This window comes from Oncorhynchus masou, chromosome 14, assembly GCF_036934945.1.
Source record: "Oncorhynchus masou masou isolate Uvic2021 chromosome 14, UVic_Omas_1.1, whole genome shotgun sequence".
Lineage (NCBI taxonomy): Eukaryota > Metazoa > Chordata > Actinopteri > Salmoniformes > Salmonidae > Oncorhynchus > Oncorhynchus masou.
The window spans coordinates 233575-255118 of NC_088225.1; the positions used below are offsets into that span (position 1 = coordinate 233575).

General features: G+C 45.3%; 2 protein-coding genes across 5 annotated transcripts in view; both read left to right on the forward strand.

Annotated features, from left to right (window-relative positions):
- Nucleotides 1-18021, forward strand: part of LOC135553909 (GEM-interacting protein-like) — a 78513-nt gene extending 60492 nt beyond the window's left edge. For 2 of the 3 annotated variants that reach the window (XM_064985832.1, XM_064985834.1), the window contains 14 exons: nucleotides 41-148; nucleotides 1098-1178; nucleotides 1296-1460; nucleotides 1635-1772; nucleotides 2195-2385; nucleotides 2591-2721; nucleotides 2921-3016; nucleotides 3547-3707; nucleotides 5121-5297; nucleotides 5452-5589; nucleotides 6654-6856; nucleotides 10314-10647; nucleotides 12277-12379; nucleotides 12769-18021. In XM_064985832.1, coding sequence (XP_064841904.1) covers nucleotides 41-148; nucleotides 1098-1178; nucleotides 1296-1460; nucleotides 1635-1772; nucleotides 2195-2385; nucleotides 2591-2721; nucleotides 2921-3016; nucleotides 3547-3707; nucleotides 5121-5297; nucleotides 5452-5589; nucleotides 6654-6856; nucleotides 10314-10647; nucleotides 12277-12379; nucleotides 12769-13454 — 2712 coding nt within the window. In that variant the 3' untranslated portion in view covers nucleotides 13455-18021. The remainder of the gene's footprint in view (nucleotides 1-40; nucleotides 149-1097; nucleotides 1179-1295; nucleotides 1461-1634; nucleotides 1773-2194; nucleotides 2386-2590; nucleotides 2722-2920; nucleotides 3017-3546; nucleotides 3708-5120; nucleotides 5298-5451; nucleotides 5590-6653; nucleotides 6857-10313; nucleotides 10648-12276; nucleotides 12380-12768) is intronic. The other variant, XM_064985833.1, reaches the window with a different exon arrangement.
- Nucleotides 18022-19779: 1758 nt separating this feature from the next.
- The window catches only part of LOC135553910 (LIM homeobox transcription factor 1-alpha-like), a 28883-nt gene continuing 27118 nt past the window's right edge, over nucleotides 19780-21544 (forward strand). The window contains exons 1-2 of one of the 2 annotated variants that reach the window (XM_064985836.1): nucleotides 19780-19986; nucleotides 20147-20228. Coding sequence is in view for 1 of the 2 variants with exons in the window: in XM_064985835.1 (XP_064841907.1) it covers nucleotides 19943-19986 (44 nt within the window). In the remaining variant the exon portion in view is untranslated. The remainder of the gene's footprint in view (nucleotides 19987-20146; nucleotides 20229-21544) is intronic. The other variant, XM_064985835.1, reaches the window with a different exon arrangement.

The following is a 21544-nucleotide window of genomic DNA, read 5'->3' on the forward strand; positions in this document are numbered from 1 at the left end:
TTATATCTATGACCTGGTTCTTACTGTGCTGTTGTTATAGGACATGATGCCTCTGCAGTACATCTACACCATGGCCCTGGAGCACGATGTGAAGACCAGCCAATCTACTAAACAGACATCAGAACTGCTGCAGCAACGCTGCTACCAGGTACGGCAGGCAGGCAGGCATGCAGGCAGACAGGCAGGCAGGCAGGCAGGCAGGCAGGCAGGCAGGCACTCTGACTCACACAGAGACAGACAGACAGACAGACAGACAGACAGACAGACAGACAGACAGACAGGCAGGCAGGCAGGCAGGCAGGCAGGCACTCTGACAGACAGGCAGGCAGGCAGGCACTCTGACAGACAGGCAGGCAGGCACTCTGACAGACAGGCAGGCAGGCAGGCAGGCACTCTGACAGACAGGCAGGCAGGCACTCTGACAGACAGACAGACAGACAGACAGACAGACAGACAGACAGACAGACAGGCAGGCAGGCAGGCAGGCAGGCACTCTGACAGACAGACAGACAGACAGACAGACAGACAGACAGACAGACAGACAGACAGACAGACAGACAGAGGCAGGCAGGCACTCTGACTGACTGACTGACTGACTGACAGACAGACAGACAGACAGACAGACAGACAGACAGACAGACAGGCAGGCAGACAGGCAGACAGGCAGGCAGGCAGGCAGGCAGGCACTCTGACAGACAGACAGACAGGCAGGCAGGCAGGCACTCTGACAGACAGGCAGGCAGGCACTCTGACAGACAGGCAGGCAGGCACTCTGACAGGCAGGCAGGCAGGCACTCTGACAGACAGGCAGGCAGACAGGCACTCTGACAGACAGGCAGGCAGGCAGGCACTCTGACAGACAGGCAGGCAGGCAGGCAGGCACTCTGGCAGGCAGGCAGGCACTCTGGCTGGCAGGCAGGCAGGCAGGCAGGCAGACAGGCAGGCAGGCAAGCACTCTGGCAGGTAGGCAGGCAGGCAGGAAGGCACAATTAGCAAGCCTATTCAATGTGTCAAACATTCCTGTATGCAAGAAAATGTGTAATAATATGTTAAGTGATTCAGTATGATGTGGTTAATCCTACATCTTAATTCTGAAGGCCCTGGCATCCAAGAGGAATGAGATTGATAAGTGGCGCAGGGAGTTCAAGGAGCAGTGGTCCAGAGAACAGAGGAGGATGGTAAGTGCTGTTTTTTTAGATGCTACTGTGTATGTGCACTCACGTGCCTGTGTGTTTTAACAGTTTATCCCATTGATCAGAACAATGCGTTAACTAACAACTTCTCTCATCGGTCAGAATGAGACTGTGGCGGCTCTGAAAAAGGCTCGTCAGCAGTACCTGCAGCGCAGTGAGGACCTGGAGAAGACCAAGGCTGTGATGGCCAAGGCCGGGGACGAGCTCACAGCGGGACACAAGACCCTGGACAAGAGGAGGAAGTCACGTGACGACGCACAGTCAAAGGTGTGGTACAGCGGGTCCAACCGCCACATGGGGTTCACTGAAACATATCCCACTTTTTAGGTTTACATTTTTTTTATGGGAAAATTATAAGTGTTATTTTTTGTCATCATGTGACTCACTGTGCCTATCTCCCTCTTTCTCTCTCTCCCTCTCTCATTCATCCCCTACAACCAGGTGATGGAGGCAGAGATGCAGTACAGACAGTGTGTGTGTGAGGCCCGGGACCACCAGGACAAGCTGGAGAGCTTGAAGGAGAAAATCATAGTTCACACCCGCAAACTCATCTGCCAGGGGGACACTGTGCTCAAGGAGGTGGGTGTCCAAGCCTATTGGAGATCGAGATATTCCCTGTGCTGGATGCAACAAGTGGAGTGCATAATAGAGATAGTGATAGCATAAGAGTGGGCATAAGAGTAAATAGCCTCAAGGCAAGCAGCCAGTAGCCGTTTCAATTAGTCTTTTAAGACTGCCCATACAACAACAACAAAAATATATTAAAATATGGCCCAGGTCTCCTTTTCTAAATAATATATTAATATATCTCATATAGCAGACCATTTTATCCAAAGCAACTTAGTCATGCGTGCATACATTTTACATACAGGTGGTAATTGGGATTTAACCGAATATGCTGGCGTTGCCATGTTCTACCAACTGAGCTACAGAGGTATCTTGAGCTCAATGGGATGAATCATTATCAAATCCCTCTTATCATGTACCTCTACCACCCCTAGGCCACAGTGAACATGTTCTACTTCCAGCGTCAGCAGACAGAGCCGGTTCCCATGGGCTACCACAACCTGGAGTTGACCTGCAGGCCGTGTGAACCCGGGGAGCCCTACCTGCTCTACATCTTTAGGAAGAGAAGCCAAGAACAGCCCCTACAAACCTTCACCTTCCAGGAGTTTGTCCCTCAGAACAAAAGGTACGGACGGATAGATGATTTGTCCTGTTCTTTATAGGCTACGACTCTAATGAATGATGCTGTTTGTCCCATTAGTGCCTATTGTCTTATATTTAGATTTGCTGTCAAGATTTTATTTGTTAATGTTAATTGTGTGTCTGCTTGCCTGCGTGTGTGTGTGCGTGCATGTGTGTGTGTGTCCGAATCTGTGTGTTGCTTCTCCAAGTGGCCGTCGTAAGACCAGCAACCCGAGCTCTCTACAGGACTCCTCCCTGCCTGAAGAAAGTCTGGTTAAACGTAAGGGCTACAGTGACAGTGAGAGCATCGGAGGCAGTCTGGAGTCTCTGTCCAGCCCAGGTAAGCCTGTGTGCTTCATTTGGCAGATTTAATTTAATCATATTCAGAAGATTGACCAATCATCAAACATCGATGTCATATTTGGTGGAGAGAAATAATGTATTCGCTACGAAGCTTACGGGAAACTCACCTTGTCCTGTTTGACTGGTCTTTTCTCCTTCCTGTGTGTCTTACCCACATTGAAACCTGAACCCTGTAGCCCATGGCAACAGGAGGCTTCCTAAAGCCCCCTCCACAGGGACAATGTCATCAGACGACCTGGATGAGAGGGACATAGGCACCGTCCTGGAAGGAGGTGAATGTCAGCGTCATCACCTAACTCCCACAACAGACACCAACTAATGGCTCTCTATAAGTAAATTCTCCTGCTGAATTCTGAATCTACTCCTAACCCAGTGTTTCCCAAACTCGGTCCTCGGCACTCCCAAGGGTGCATATTTTGTTTTTTTGCCCTAGAACTACACAGCTGATTCAGATAACCAACCAACTCATCATCAAGCTTTGGTTATTTTAATCAGCTGTGTAGTGCTAGGACATCAAAAGAACGTGCACACCTTGGGGTCCCCAGGACCGAGTTTGGGAAACACTGCCCTAACCCCTACACCCTAGCCACTCCTGTAGATCTGAGAGGATTAGATAATCATTGTGGCAATTGCTTCTTGTCTACTGATTGGCTAGGTGGAAATGTATCCATATTCTTCCACTTGTCCAATCCTCTCAGGTCTACAGGAGTTGCTAGGGAGTAGGGTTTGTTTGGAACTAGGGGTAAATTTGGTGGGTAGTGTTTCCCACCATGACTGAGTCCTGTCCTGTGGTTCCTCGTAGATTGTGTGGACTCCACTCCAGAAGGGAACGGTACGGCGGGGAAGGTACGGATTACGTCCCGAGCCGCACTGACACACCAACTCAGGAAGATGAAGAGCAAGATGGTGAAGTGCAAACAGTGTGACAATTACATCGTGGTCAACGGCATCGAGTGTGAGGAGGTGAGAAAGAGGAGGAAGAGAAGGAGAGAGGAACAACTGACAGACGTTTAAGTGGCAGCCTCTTTAATGACAAATGTATAACATTATTGCCTGATTCACAGTCACACTATAGAGCCTGACCGATGCCAAGCTGAACTGAGCTGTACGCTATCCTCCATAGTGGCGCCAGCACAGTATGGTTCAGGTTGAACCAGGTATACAGTGGGGCAAAAAAGTATTTAGTCAGCCACCAATTGTGCAAGTTCTCCCACTTAAAAAGATGAGAGAGGCCTGTAATTTTCATCATAGGTACACTCCACGCAAGATCTCACCCCGTGGGGTCAAAATTATCACAAGAACGGTGAGCAAAAATCCCAGAACCACACGGGGGGACCTAGTGAATGACCTGCAGAGAGCTGGGACCAAAGTAACAAAGCCTACCATCAGTAACACACTATGCCGCCAGGGACTCAAATCCTGCAGTGCCAGACGTGTCCCTCTGCTTAAGCCAGTACATGTCCAGGCCCGTCTGAAGTTTGCTAGAGAGCATTTGGATGATCCAGAAGAAGATTGGGAGAATGTCAGATTGTCAGATGAAACCAAAATATAACTTTTTGGTAAAAACTCAATTTGTTGTGTTTGGAGGACAAAGAATGCTGAGTTGCATCCAAAGAACACCATACCTACTGTGAAGCATGGGAGTGGAATCATCATGCTTTGGGGCTGTTTTTCTGCAAAGGGGGACCAGCACGACAGATCTGGGGAAAGGAAAGAATGAATGGGGCCATGTATCGTGAGATTTTGAGTGAAAACCTTCTTCCATCAGCAAGGGCATTGAAGATGAAACGTGGCTGGGTCTTTCAGCATGACAATGATCCCAAACACACCGCCCGGGCAACGAAGGAGTGGCTTCGTAAGAAGCATTTCAAGGTCCTGGAGTGGCCTAGCCAGTCTCCAGATCTCAACCCCATAGAAAATCTTTGGAGGGAGTTGAAAGTCCGTGTTGCCCAGCAACAGCCCAAAAACATCACTGCTCTAGAGGAGATCTGCATGGAGGAATGGGCCAAAATACCAGCAACAGTGTGTGAAAACCTTGTGAAGACTTACAGAAAACGTTTGACCTCTGTCATTGCCAACAAAGGGTATATAACAAAGTATTGAGATAAACTTTTGTTATTGACCAAATACTTATTTTCCACCATAATTTGCAAATAAATTCATTAAAAATCCTACAATGTGATTTTCTGGATTTTTTTTCTTCTCATTTTGTCTGTCATAGTTGAAGTGAACCTATGATGAAAATTACAGGCCTCTCTCATCTTTTTAAGTGGGTAGAACTTGCACAATTTGTGGCCCCACTGTATAGGGTGTGATTTGAGCTCCACCCTGTGGTTTACTAATCCATGTCCTCTGTCCCGCCTGCCATCTCTGTAGTGTGGCGTGGCGGTTCACAGGAAGTGTCTGGAGGTGTTACAGCATGAGTGTGAGAACAGGAAGGGTGTTCTGTTTGGGGTGGATTTCTCCCTGTTGCCCCGGGACTGGCCTGACGAGGTGCCCTTCGTGGTCCAGCGCTGCACGGCCGAGATAGAGAGCAGGGCCCTCACTCTACAGGTACTGTATTAACCTGGATGTAATATGGCTTAGAATAAGTACTGAAGCAAACAGTAAAACTGTTTTGCAGAAGCGACAGGACAGTGCCCTTATCTCAATCCTTCTTATTTTCTCTTTCTCTCCCTCCCCCCATCCATCCATCCCTCCCACCCAGGGGGTGTATCGTATCAGTGGGTCGAAGCCTCGCATCCAGAAGCTGTGTCAGGTCTTCGAGACCCAGAAGGACCAGGTCGACCTCTCTGACCTTTCACCTCATGACGTCACCTCAGTCCTCAAACACTTCTTCAAGGAGGTACTTCACTGTTTCCCAGACAACAAAAAACACTGATATTACAGACAATATACTGTAGAGCTAACGATACAGTTAATACAGACAATATACTCTAGAGCCAACAATATAGTTAATACAGACCATATACTGTAGAGCCAAAGATACAGTTAATACAGACAATATACTGTAGAGCCAACGATACAGTTAATACAGACAATATACTGTAGAGCCAACAATATAGTTAATACAGACAATATACTGTTGAGCCAACAATATAGTTAATACAGAGTATACTGTAGAGCCAATGATATAGTTAATACAGACAGTATACTGTAGAGCCAACGATACAGCTTATACAGACAATATACTGAGAGGCAACAATATAGTTAATACAGACAGTATACTGTAGAGCCAATTATATAGTTAATACAGACAGTATACTGTAGAGCCAATGATACAGTTAATACAGACAGTATACTGTAGAGCCAATGATACAGTTAATACAGACAGTATACTGTAGAGCCAATGGTATAGTTAATACAGACAGTATACTGTAGAGCCAACGATACAGCTAATACAGACAATATACTGAGAGGCAACAATATAGTTAATACAGACAGTATACTGTAGAGCCAATTATATAGTTAATACAGACAGTATACTGTAGAGCCAATGATACAGTTAATACAGACAGTATACTGTAGAGCCAATGATACAGTTAATACAGACAATATAGATAATACAGACAGTATACTGTAGAGCCAATGATACAATTAATACAGACAATATACTGACTGGCCAATGATACAGTTAATACAGACAATATACTGTAGAGCCAACGACACAGTTAATAAAGACAATTAAGTGTCGAATGGACATACACTGTTATTTAAACTCTCACACAAAGCTCCCCTTCATGATTATGCCAGCATATAAGTAATATGGACATATCTTATCTCAGGATTTCCCTTTTAGTGAACATCATGTGGCACAATTGTCAGTCGATGCATCGAAGCATTTATTATTATTATGTGTGAATAACTATTGTCATTATTTATTAGAAATAAAACCATCTTCATCCTCAGCTTCCAGAGCCGCTGTTGACCTTTGACCTGTACAATGACTTCATCTGGGTGGGCAAGGAGATCCAGCGTCTCAGTGAGAGGGAGGCGACAGCAGAGACTCCTGGGATAGTGGAGGACCTCACATATAGCCTGAGAGACCTGCTGGGGAGACTGCCCCCATACCACTACTACACACTGCAGCATATGATGCGTCACCTTCACAGGTACTACGCTACTACACAGTGCATCATATGATGCGTCACCTTCACAGGTACTACGCTACTACACACTGCAGCATATGATGCGTCACTTCCACAGGTACTACGCTACTACACAGTGCAGCATATGATGCGTCACCTCCACAGGTACTACGCTACTACACAGTGCAGCATATGATGTGTCACCATCACAGGTACTACCTCCACAGGTACTCACGCTACTACACACTGCAGCATATGATGTGTCACCTTCACAGGTACTACGCTTCACAGGTACTACAGTGCAGCATATGATGCGTCACCTTCACAGGTACTACGCTACTACACAGTGCAGCATATGATGCGTCACTTCCACAGGTACTACGCTACTACACAGTGCAGCATATGATGTGTCACCTTCACAGGTACTACGCTACTACACAGTGCAGCATATGATGCGTCACCTTCACAGGTACTACGCTACTACACAGTGCAGCATATGATGCGTCACCTCCACAGGTACTACGCTACTACACATTGCAGCATATGATGTGTCACCTTCACAGGTACTACGCTACTACACAGTGCAGCATATGATGCGTCACCTCCACAGGTACTACGCTACTACACAGTGCAGCATATGATGTGTCACCATCACAGGTACTACGCTACTACACAGTGCAGCATATGATGCGTCACCTCCACAGGTACTACGCTACTACACAGTGCAGTGCACCATCATATGATGTGCAGCACCACCTCCACAGGTACTACGCTACTACACAGTGCAGCATATGATGCGTCACCTTCCACAGGTACTACGCTACTACACAGTGCAGCATATGATGTGTCACCATCACAGGTACTACGCTACTACACAGTGCAGCATATGATGCGTCACCTCCACAGGTACTACGCTACTACACAGTGCAGCATATGATGTGTCACCTTCACAGGTACTACGCTACTACACAGTGCAGCATATGATGCGTCACCTCCACAGGTACTACGCTACTACACACTGCAGCATATGATGTGTCACCTTCACAGGTACTACGCTACTACACAGTGCAGCATATGATGCGTCACCTTCACAGGTACTACGCTACTACACAGTGCAGCATATGATGCGTCACCTTCACAGGTACTACGCTACTACACAGTGCAGCATATGATGCGTCACCTGGTATGCTACTACACAGTGCAGCATATGATGTGTCACCATCACAGGTACTACGCTACTACACAGTGCAGCATATGATGTGTCACCTTCACAGGTACTACACTACTACACAGTGCAGCATATGATGCGTCACCTTCACAGGTACTACGCTACTACACAGTGCAGCATATGATGCGTCACTTCCACAGGTACTACGCTACTACACAGTGCAGCATATGATGTGTCACCTTCACAGGTACTACGCTACTACACAGTGCAGCATATGATGCGTCACCTTCACAGGTACTACGCTACTACACAGTGCAGCATATGATGCGTCACCTTCACAGGTACTACGCTACTACACAGTGCAGCATATGATGTGTCACCTTCACAGGTACTACGCTACTACACAGTGCAGCATATGATGTGTCACCTTCACAGGTACTACGCTACTACACAGTGCAGCATATGATGTGTCACCATCACAGGTACTACGTCACACAGTGCAGCATATGATGCACACCTCCACAGGTACTACGCTACTACACAGTGCAGCATATGATGTGTCACCTTCACAGGTACTACGCTACTACACAGTGCAGCATATGATGCGTCACGTCACCTTACTACACAGTGCAGCATATGATGCGTCACCTTCACGCTACTACACAGTGCAGCATATGATGCGTCACCTTCACAGCTACTACACAGTGCAGCATATGATGCGTCACTTCCACAGGTACTACGCTACTACACAGTGCAGCATATGATGCGTCACCTTCACAGGTACTATGCTACTACACAGTGCAGCATATGATGCGTCACCTCCACAGGTACTACGCTACTACACAGTGCAGCATATGATGTGTCACCATCACAGGTACTACGCTACTACACAGTGCAGCATATGATGCGTCACCTTCACAGGTACTATGCTACTACACAGTGCAGCATATGTTGCGTCACCTTCACAGGTACTACGCTACTACACACTGCAGCATATGATGCGTCACCTCCACAGGTACTACGCTACTACACAGTGCAGCACTATGCTCCCACCCATTCAGGACATCTACTCAAAATGGTGCCTGATGAATGCCTGCAGCATCATCAAGGACCCCACACACCACAGCCACGAGCCGTTCACTCCCTTACCGACAGGCAGACGGTATCGGAGCATGAGGTCTGATACCAACAGGTTCAGAGACAGTTTCTATCCACAAGCCATCAAACTGCTGAACAGGACTGACCACCTGCTCTGACTCTCCACACCTTAGCACACATACACGCCCACGCAGACATACACACAAGCACACACACACACACACAGTACATTCATGCTACACACGCAGACTCTTATCATGATGTGTCACCTACACAGATACTACTGCACACTGCAGCACATGATGTGTCACCTACACAGATACTGCTACGCACTGCAGCACATGATGCGTCACCTACACAGATACTACTGCACACTGCAGCACATGATGTGTCATCTACACAGATACTACTACACAGTGCAGCACATGATGTGTCACCTACACAGATACTACTGCACACTGCAGCACATGATGTGTCACCTACACAGATACTACTACGCACTGCAGCACATGATGCGTCACCTACACACTGCAGCAGATGTCACCTACACAGATACTACTACACACTGCAGCACATGTGTCACCTACACAGATACCACTACGTACTGCAGCACATGATGCGTCACCTACACAGATACTACTGCACACTGCAGCACATGATGCGTCACCTACACAGATACTACTGCACACTGCAGCACATGATGCATCACCTAAACAGATACTACTGCACACTGCAGCACATGATGCATCACCTACACAGATACTACTGCACACTGCAGAACATGATGTGTCACCTACACAGATACTACTGCACACTGCAGCACATGATGCGTCACCTACACAGATACTACTGCACACTGCAGCACATGATGCATCACCTACACAGATACTACTGCACACTGCAGCACATGATGCGTCACCTACACAGATACTACTGCACACTGCAGCACATGATGCGTCACCTACACAATTAGCAAACCTGGTTGTTGTGGAGATGGCTCAGTGAACCTTGCTCATAGACTTGTGTTAGCTCCCCAAAGTTATTCCTCTGTTTCAGCTCACTGGGAAAACAGATTATTGTTACGTGCAGCAGAACGGTCGGTCACATGGTCATAAGAGGGGTGCTGAGCCCTCCTCCAGATGGTATTTTTTGGACCATACTCTATCCTCTCTTTTCTTCACTCATTTCACATTCTCTCTCTCTCTCGCTTCACAGAGTATCAGAGAACTACGAGGAGAACAAGATGTCTCCCAGTAACCTGGGCATCGTGTTTGGTCCGACCTTGCTGCGCCCGCTGGTGTCCGTAGACATGTCCATGGTGGCCCTACTGGAGACCACCTACCAGTCCCTACTGGTGGAGTTCCTCATCACACACCACCAACACATCTTCGACGCTCCACCTCCCGCCCCCACCACCCCCCTCCCTGACACCCCTCCCCGGGCGACGTGTTCAGGCAGGGCCCAGAAGACTGTTGCAGGGGCTGACCCTGGCTCTCAGGACCCCCCCGCTGGAGGAGCCTTGTCCAGAGAACGCCCCCGCTCTCTAGAGGTAAGGGACACACTGAGGGTGGATACCATTGTGTCAGACAAGCTCAATCAGGTGCAGCTTAAGTATTTTTAATTCAAACATAACATTTGAACCCAGGTCTGGTTAACAGATGGGTTAACCCTGGGCTGATAGACAAATATATACTTTTAAAATACTTTTCATAGACCCCCTATACTGAAGTTAATTTAAATACAGATTTTCTCCAATGTTTTTCAAGGTTTTGAATAGGACGGCAATGTTAACCTTAATCAAACACTTAATTTTGAATCTGAGGCCTCTTGATCACACGTCTGGAAGCTGTAGGTTTGTCAGCCAGTGATTGGTCCTCTAAGTCTAAGTAACATTGGGACGGCTCCTGATGCCCTTACAGTCAGACCTGGGTTCAGATACTATTAGAAATTATTTCAAATACTTTCGCCAGGCTTCATTGAGCTTGCCTACCGCAATAGTACCAATATAATAGTCACAGCCCATCTGCCCACCCAGCCCATCTGACACTCCAGGAAGGAGTGCTCAAAGTATTTGACAGATTTCAAATAGTATTTGAACCCAAGTCTGCCTCACAGCCAGGGTTCGTGGAGTTCAGCCTCAGCCTGCTGCCTTGAGCTGCTTTCCTTCCTTTAGCTTCTGTTACCTGTCGTTGTCTCAAAGAGGTAATCTGGGATTCAAACAACAAGAAAGCGGTCACTCCAGCCACTTTTTTTGGTAAACAGCTGAGGGATGGGGCTGAATAAATGTAACTAATAAGGCATTTTATAAGGAATATTCTTCAAGAGCCAATGGCTATATAATTTATTCAAAGTCCCAAAACAGATGTACCAATCCCAGATTGCCCCTTTAATGCTCCTGGCTCGCCATGCTGTGACTCTGCTGTTGCCAATCCGGAAGGGATTACATGCTTTTTTTGTGAAGCTTAACACAGTGCAACATTGGCGTGTGTGTGTATGTATGCTACCTCTGACTGGACTTTGATCTGACCCTTCCTTTCCTGACCAGATCTAACCTGGCTGGATTTCAATACTGATCAATGGCTTCCTCTGTGAAATATAGTCAAATGATTGTCAAATTCTTCCTGTTCTTCCTCCTCTATTGTACAATTACTTTGTTTCCTTTCTCCTCTCCTTCATTACCACTGATAGGCCAAAGGACTGGATACTGTGTAGGTTTCATGGGTAGGAAAGGACATGAGAAGAGGAAGCAAGTTAAAACTATTGAGACACAGCCCTAGCATTGGTGTTCTTGGCCACTAAATACACAACACTGACCACTGGTAAATACTGGGAGGTGTGGGGGTGGAAGAGAAGGTTGGTGCCCTGCCCTCTACATGTTAATTTGGAGTTGTTTAGGGACACGAGGAATTTATCAAATGTTTTTCCTGAAAAATAGAACTAGGAGAACCAGTGACCAGGCAACTTGATTTCATTCAATAAGAATAAAAATCCTTGTTTAATGAATAGGCTACTCAACATCCACAATTTACCTGCCAATATCTCTTTAATCCACTAGGGTTCACTTTCTAGACCTAGAGCTATAGCATATATCTCGCAACAGCATTCCATTCCCAACACTTCCTACCCTAAATATCTGGTATCTATTCCTCAAAACTTAGAGTTTGTGTCATTTCAACAGACTCGCACAATCAAGAGAGACTTGAGTGAGGGTTATATATCTGACAAATCGTCGTCCAATGAGGCAGTGGACCAGCTCAGCCCTGAAGCCAATGAGAGAGCAGGTAGGATGTACTTTAGTATCAGAGGAATGATTGGATTAATGGGCATTGTTGGTAAACAAGTGGGCTCGAGGACTTTGCTTTTCTTACCTGATCTGTCATTTCTTTACATAACCTTTCTCTGCTACCATCAGATTTCGTCTGCTCGCTGCTCATTGTTTTTGTCATGTTATAGCGCCCTCTGCTGACTTGACTGTAGGCATTTTCTGCTTTCTTTTGCCAAAATTCTACAGCCTCTCAAAAGCAAGGCTATACTCACACATGTTATGATAGAAAGAGACAGAGTATTTACTTTGCCAAGCTAAAAGTGAAATACAGTGGTTAATCTGTGTTTCTCTGGTTTGCCTTATTGTCACCTCTCCTCCCTTCTCTCCTCCCCTTTGCTTCCCCAGTCACGGCTGTGAGGGGGGCATCAGCAGAGGCTGCTGCTCTGGGTGATCTGGTATGGGGTCCAGAACCAGGGGACTCGCCCTCTGTGGGGACCCAGCCACAGAGCCACTTCAGTAGGCAGCCTGTCAAATACCAGCGCCAGCCCACCCCGGGCCTCCGCCGCTCCGCGGGCTCTACCAGGGCTGGGCTGCTCGGGGAAGAGGAGGATGAAGAGGAGGAGAGGAGGAGAAACCAGTCGAGGAGTGAAGACAGCAGTTGTAGCCCCTCCCCTGACCCTGGTAGCCAGAGAAGGAGAAGCCTTCGGTTGGAGCTCCACCCCGAGACCACCGCCTACCACCTGCTCAGCCAGGCTGGAGGCCACGCACCAGAGAACCAGACAGAAAGAGAGAAGACACGCCCATATGAGGTTCCGCAGGGCAGACTGCGGGCGGGGACAGTGGTAATAGAACCCTCAATAGCTGCAACAGCAGTAGCGACACCGAGCACCGGTGCTCAGGAGGCGTGGCTTAGGAGTCGGTTAGCCACATTGTCCCAGCTGAACGTGAACCAGTCCAATAACAGTCAGGGGTGGTTGGGTGAGAGGCGGAGACAAGGCGGAGAGGAGGGTCTGAGTGGCCCGGCCCAGAGGATCCTGTCAGGACTGAAGCTCAGACGCAGCCCCTCAGGACTGCAGCAGCACTTTGTCTGATGAAGGATGAAACTTTAAACCATAGAATTGGAACCACATTCGAGAATGGACATTCCTCATTCAAATCAACGTTTCGTGACTGGCAGGATTCTATTTCTATGGTTAAGAATTGTACTGTGTAACTTCAAATGTTTTTTTACAAATACAGTGAATATTTACATCCGCTCATGATTACTCCAGAATACTCATAAATACAGAACATACATGATTACTCCAGAATACTCATAAATACAGAACAGTGCCAGTCAAAAGTTTGGACACACCTACTCATGCAAGGGTTTTTCTTTATTTTTTACTATTTTCTGCATTGTAGAATAATAGTGAAGACATCAAAACTATGAAATAACACATATGGAATCATGTAGTAACCTAAAAAAGTGTTTTATATTTTTCAAAGTAGCCACCCTTTGCCTTGACAGCTTTGCACACGCTTGGCATTCTCTCAACCAGCTTCATGAGGTAGTGACCTGGAATGCATTTCAATTAACAGGTGTGCCTTGTTAAAAGTTAATTTGTGGAATTTCTTTCCTTCTTATTGTGTTTGAGCCAATCGTGTTGTGACAAGGTAGTGGTGGTATACAGAAGATAGGCCTATTTGGTAAAAGACAAAGTCCATATTATTGCAAAAACACCTCAAATAAGCAAAAATAAACAACAGTCCATCATTACTTTATTAAGACAGGAAGGTCAGTCAACCCGGAAAATTTCAATATTTTTTTATGTTCCTTCAAGTGCAGTCACATAGACCATGTGGACCGATACAGGAAAGGAAGACCCAGAGTTACCTCTGCTGCAGAGGATAAGTTCATTAGAGTTAACTGCACCTCTGTTTGCAGCCCAAATAAATGTTTCACAGAGTTCAAGTAACAGACACATCCCAACATCAACTGTTCAGAAGAGGCAGCGTGAATCAGGCCTTCATTCTGTCCTAATTGCTGCAAAGAAACCACTACTAAAGGACACCAATAATAGGAAGAGACTCGCTTGGACCAAGAAACACGAGTAATGGACATTAGACAGGTGGAAATCTGTCCTTTGGTCTGATGAGTCCAAATTTTTTATTTTTTTGTTCCAACCATTGTGTCTTTGTAAGAAGCAGAGTAGGTGAACATATGTTCTCTGCATGTGTGGTTCCCACCATGAAGCATGGAGGAGGTGTGATGGTGCATTGCTGGTGACACTGTCAGTGATTTATTTAAAAATCAAGGCACACTTTTCATTTACCCCATTTTCTCCCTAATTTTGTGGTATCCAATTGGTAGTCTTGTTTCATCGCTGCAACTCCCATACGGACTCGGGAGAGACGACGATAGAGAGCGGTGCATCCTCCAAAACACAACTCAACCAAGCCGCACTGCTTCTTGACACAATGCCCACTTAACCCGGAAGCTAGCCACACCAATATGTCGGAGGAAACACTGTGCACCTGGCGACCATGTCAGCGTGCCCGCCACAGGAGTCACTACTGCACGATGGGACAAGGACATCCCTGCCGGCCAAACCCTCCCCTAAGCCGGACGACGCTGGCCCAATTGTTTGCCGCCCCATGGGTCTCCCGGTTTGCGGAATTCAAGGCACACGTTAAAAAAAACACACATAAGCAGCATGGCTACCACAGCATTCTGCAGCGATACGCCATCCCATCTGGTTTGCGCTTACTGGTACTATCATTTTTTGGGGGGGTTTGGTTGAGTTGGACCATAGAATGAGGGAAAAGCAGACAACAAGTGCTCAGCATATGTGGGAACTCAATATCTCAATATCAAATCATTTCTGGGTAACCTTAAAATGATCAAAAAGAAACAAAAAATTGCTTCTTAGCAAAGGGAAATTTCTCAATAAATAATTTTGCTAGGAGTGTCTAGGAGTGGTCTGGGTGGGAGGGGAAACCTAAAAAACTACAGTAGCTGTTATTGACAGAGAGGTTTGGAACTCTTTCTTAATGGTCTATTAACTCATTTACCGCCAGGCAGGCCAAAACTTCGTCCCACCAAAACAGGCAAAAAAAATTCAAGTAGAAGGGCATTATCATAATTTTCACAATTTCACAGTATTATTTCAACCTCATATTGTGGAAATATATATGAAACACAGGAAAATCTAGTGTTTGACTGCGCTGGGCCTTTAAGGAAATATATCAAACATTTTATTCACGAAAACTGTTGTGAAACAACTGTTGCAAGAACATGAGGAAGAGTTGTAAATGTAGAGGTCTGCACCAGACTGATTTATTCATCCCGCTCCTGCCTGCACCCGCTCCCGCCCTCACCCGCAGCTTTTCACTGCTGGCTTTCTCTCCGACTCCCACCCGCTACTGCAAGAACTGATCCCGAACCCAACTGCAATCCCGCAATGTTCTTTTAGGCTTATGTGAAGCACTCACGCCACCCTTTCTCCCACGGGAATGCAACCCTCTATTGTAATGTGAATGTTTTGCTAATGTTGTCAACCTTCGTTGTTCTCTCTATTCCTCCATTACTACCGATAGGCCTATGTGATTGAGGTAGATATGTTCCATGTATGATTTGCAGATATAAATGTTACATCTATAACTTTAAAATGCTTCCAGTGCTTCAGTCCTTTAACCACAGACTATTTTCACACGGCTTCATTTGGCGGCACTTTTACTGGGCCTTTAAAGGTAGTAACTCTTTAAACATAATGGGATAATTCAGCGAAGTTATGAATTCAGATATTTGTTTCCCTACCTCGCACGCAGTCTATAGACTGCTCTAAGGCGTGACTGCAATCCACACTTTGGTTTTGGTAGAAATATCACTGCCAAGAAATGGTAACGTTAGCATTTTCAGACAATTTTTTAAAATATTTACTCAGCATAGAGTGAGTCTGAAGTCACACATCACACTATTACAACAGTGTGACTGTTTTGGAATAAAATGTTCAAGATATTTAAACATCGTCTGTATTGTGTGCTTATTGTTTAACCGTTGGTATGTTCTAGGGGACTTTTTGAAACCTTCAGTCCGAGGAGGTACTTCTAGAATGTCTACCGATGAATGACGTCCATCTTTTTGTGAGAAATTACACTGGTCACTCAAAGCATTTATAAATTATAAATAGCCCACACTTTAGATCAGGCCTTTGCAAAAATACTTAACTAATGATTAGAAAATGGTTTATACAGACCTAAAAAAAAATTGCCTCTCACTGTCAACTGCGTTTATTTTCAGCAAACTTAACATGTGTAAATATTTGTATGAACGTAACAAGATTCAACATAAACTGAACAAGTTCCACAGACATGTGACTAACAGAAATGAAATAATGTGTCCCTGAACAAAGGGGGGGGTCAAAATCAAAAGCAACAGTCAGTATATGGTGTGGCTACCAGCTGCATTAAGTACTGCAGTGAATCTCCTCATGGACTGCACCAGATTTGACCGTTCTTGCTTTGAGATGTTACCCCACTCTTCTACCAAGGCACCTGCAAGTTCCCGGACATTTCTGGGGGGAATGGCCTTAGCTCTCACCCTCCGATCAAACAGGTCCCAGGCGTGCTCAATGGGATTGAGATCCGGGCTCTTCGCTGGCCATGGCAGAACAATGACATTCCTGTCTTGCAGGAAATCACTCACAGAAGGAGCAGTATGGCTGGTGGCATTGTCATGCTGTGGAGGGTCATGTCAGGATGAGCCTGCAGGAAGGGTACTTACATGAGGGAGGACGATGTCTCGTTGAGATTGCCTGCAATGACAACGAGCTCAGTCCGATAATGCTGTGACACACCGCCCCAGACCATGACGGACCCTCCACCTTCAACTCGATCCCACTCCAGAGTACAGGCTTCGGTGTAACGCTCATTCCTTCAACGAGTAACGTGAATGCGACCATCACCCCTGGTGAGACAAAACCGCGACTTGTCAGAAGAGCACTTATTGCCAGTCCTGTCTGGTCCAGCGACGGTGGGTTTGTGCCCATAGGCGACGTTGTTGCCGGTGATGTCTGGTGAGGCCCTGCCTACAACAGGCCTACAAGCCCTCAGTCCAGCCTCTCTCAGCCTATTGCGGACAGTCTGAGCACTGATGGAGAGATTGTGCGTCCCTGGTGTAACTCGGGCAGTTGTTGTTGTCATCCTGTACCTGTCCCGCAGGTGTGATGTTCGGATGTACCGAATGTACTGTGCAGGTGTTGTTTACACGTGGTCTGCCACTGCGAGGACGATCAGCTGTCCGTCTTGTCTCCCTGTAGTGCTGTCTTTTTTCTTTTGGTGCTTTTCAGAGTCCGTAGAAAGGCCTCTTTAGTGTCCTAAGTTTTCATAACTGTGACCTTAATTGCCTACCATCTGTAAACTGTTAGTGTCTTAACAACCGTTCCACAGGTACATGTTCATTAATTGTTTATGGTTCATTGAACAAGCATGGGAAACAGTTGTTTAAACCCTTTACAATGAAGATCTGTGAAGTTATTTGGATTTTTATGAATTATCTTTGAAAGACAGGGTCCTGAAAAAGGGGCGTTTCTTTTTCTGCTGAGTTTATATTAAACATTTTATGAATGAGTAATGATGAATAAGTGATGAATAAACTATTTACTGATCCATTATAAATGCTTGATTACATGGAGTTATTATAAAGTGATACCGAAACTTGTTTTCATTGTGAAACGATTTGCTATGGTGTGCACTAATGAATACACACTGTATCTCTAACAAGCCAAGATTGGGCTGGCAACCAACAGCCAGCTCTGGTGAAGAAGTGACTTAGCAGGATATAGCAGGAGAATCACTGTAATAACCCCTTTAAAGAGAAGTGTCATGTGCCTCCGCCCCAAATGGCGCTCTATCCCCAATAGTACATTACTGTTGACCAGCGCCCTATGTAAGGATTCGGAATAGGGTTCCATTTGGGACACAGATTCATCCTTATAATGAGGAAGCACTCTCTCTTTCTGGAGTCCAACCCTGGCATAGTGACAGACTGCAGACAGACTACTCTCTCAAGGTTTTTTTTGGGGGGGGGGGGTTGTTGACAGTCTCTCCCTCTCCAGTTAAACTTGGGCCAGACAAATACGTGATTTTTTTTTGTAAAGTTAATCTGGACTGCTCTGAAATATTTATAGGCAGCTCATTGGAATGCTGTAAGATTTCTATTAATAAACAAATATAAAGATGCACTTTTACATTGAGCTTCCCTTTTATAATATTTAATTTTACTAGGCAAGTCAGTTAAGAACAAATTCTTATTTTCAGTGACAGCCTAGGAAAAGTGGGTTAACTGCCTGTTCAGGGGCAGAACGACAGATTTGTACCTCGTCAGCTTTGGGATTCGAACTTGCAACCTTTTGGTTACTAGTCCAACGCTCTAACCACTAGGCTACCCTGCCACCCCAATGCATTCCATATTAACTTTTAACTACAACTATTTCCACATTTTGATCCATTTGATATGAACTCCAGTCAGATGAATCCCTGTATGGATTTCGTACAAAAGCATTCCATAGAATTCCTGGTGTGATTCACTTTATCATCATGTAAGAAGAGTAGGATGCCACACGGTGGCAGTAGAATTCAATGCATGAAAAGTTATATATATTTTAATTTTTTTCATTTTATTTATTTTTTTATTTTACAAACGGGGCCAAACGTTAAATCAACCACTTATTGTTTCTAGCAAGTAGGAAAACATTTGTTTCTAATTGTTTAGTTAGGTGTATGTTCTGTCTCATCAAACCCTTTCTCTTTACACGTAGGTTGGTCATACCACGTATAGGGCCAAGTCCCAAACTCGGTCCTCGGGACCCCAAGGGGTGCACGTTTAGATTTGTTCCTTAACACTACACAGCTGATTCAAATTATCAAAGCTTGAAGATTAGTTGATTATTTGAATTAGCTGCGTAGTGCTAGGGGCAAAAACCAAAACGTGCGCCACTTTTGATTGAACCTTTATAGGCCTAACTATCAAAATATTTCGATGTCATCTCAACAGTTGAGAATATGGGTATAGCCAAGCATAGGATACGTTTTGAAATAACAAAATCTCATAAAAGTAATTCGCTGTAATAGTTCCTATAATGCAGCAGCACTATTTCAAAAGAGTGTGTATAAACTACGCATTGATGGTCAATGGATAATTTTTTTCTACAGTGAATTTTATTGAAAGTAATTTTATTGTCATTGCTAATGCATGATGGTTTTGTTAAAACAATCCAATTATCCAAAAAAGAACAGCATTAATCACCCGATGATGATTCCATATTATCCATTTTACCATTACAGCACGTTGTCACTACGTCAATACACCCCTCTCACCTTAAGAACCGTCGCCGTTTCTCCTGCTCCTCCTCCTCTCAGTCGTTTTATGCCCACCGAACTCCGGGTCCGCTTTAGAGCGACGGGGAGAAAAGAGGACACAATAGAATAGTTTGCCTTAACATAACATGCTAGTTTGCTGCTATTCGCCTTCTGGAGTTTGAAATAGGACTATACGACGCGTGCACATTCACGGACCGAATAGTCGTATGATATTTTAATGCTACCGATAGAGGTTTCGGAAGGAGTGTGTTTCACCTCAAGGTATGTGCGTCTGCCGCCAACATCCAGAACGCGTCGACAGGTTGTCGGTGCATTGCCAATCTCAAATCGCAGATATGTTGCAAATATAAAGTGTTTGGCATTTTTCAGCACATATAACCTGGCCACCCTCTTTACGTGTCTTATTCTTCCTTGGAAATAGGAGTGATCCTACATCGGTTTCTCGATGTTATTATTTCAGAGGCTGATGGGAATCCCTACAAAGGTTTGACTTTTATCCAAGTGTAAGTTATGTGTTGCATATTGCCTGTAACCTAATCTGCTATTTGACTAGCCTACTTCATTTCATATGTGTAGGCCTATCAACTTTAACGTAGCATACTTTTAAATACCCAAATAGTTTGTAATATTTGACTTTAATATTTTGTTGAATAATAAGGTTGTCGAGATACATGTTCTGTCTTATTATAGGCTTGAGGTCCATAGTAAACCTTTAGTCCTTATCGATATTTTGAAATGATTATAGCCTATCTCCGGGGTTTTCAGAGCTCTCATCAGGAACCCCGAGACCCCAGCCCGTTCCAAAATGTAAACTATGCAAAGTTTTGGAACGGGCTGGTGTCTCGGGGTTCCAGATGAGAGCTCTGAGCTAGCACACCTGATGCACCTGACCTCCAGACGTTGTGGAACGTATGGAGGCCCCCGTTGATGGGTATGAAAAGTACTGGCCTATCTCATTTCTACCTGTATGATATTGATGATGATGGAGTCTCGCTCTTCATCGAGTTTGATACAGAGTATATCATTTGATAATAGCCACAACCTCGGTTGTAAGCCAATAGTCAAAGACTGTTTTCTCTGCTGCCGCACGGCAAGCGGTACCGGAGCGCCAAGTCTAGGGCCAGAAGGATCCTTAACAGCTTCTACACCCCAAGCCACGAGACTGCTGAACAATTAATCAAATGGCCACCGGACTATTACATTGACCCCCCCCCCCCTTTCTAAACAGTAGCCTACACGTTTATTTCAACATGTGGATAATATAGGCTACTGGTTGACGCAAATTGAAAAAGGCAGTGGTAGCCTAGTTATGTGAATATAATGGGGGAAATATAAGGGAAAATATGAAATCAAATGTAGATTAGCCTTATTGTGAACGTGTGATGATGATGCAGTAATAACATAGCTCCAAGAAAGTTGACGGCATTACTAGAAAATGCGGTGCATATAGGTGATCTTTCATTGTTAGCGCTATCTGCGATCCATGGGACATCCCTACCCTAAAACCTCATCTTAAACCCGACCCTTACCCTAACCATAACCCTTACCTGACCCTAACCTTAACATACAACTTCCGAGCACATTCCCCAGACTTTGGTGTTCACAGAACATATTGTTCTTCACCTATGAAGTTTCTCAATGTTAACCAATGTGTAAAGCTTTGATATCCCTATCACCACACAGGGCCTACAGATTTATATATGCCTATGCTTTTTATTTAGAGGGGGTGGGGGTGGGGGTGAGACTAAACCAGGTGCCCCTTCAGTTTTGTCCTGTATATTATCGTTATATTATCGGTATAACATAACGCTTATATATA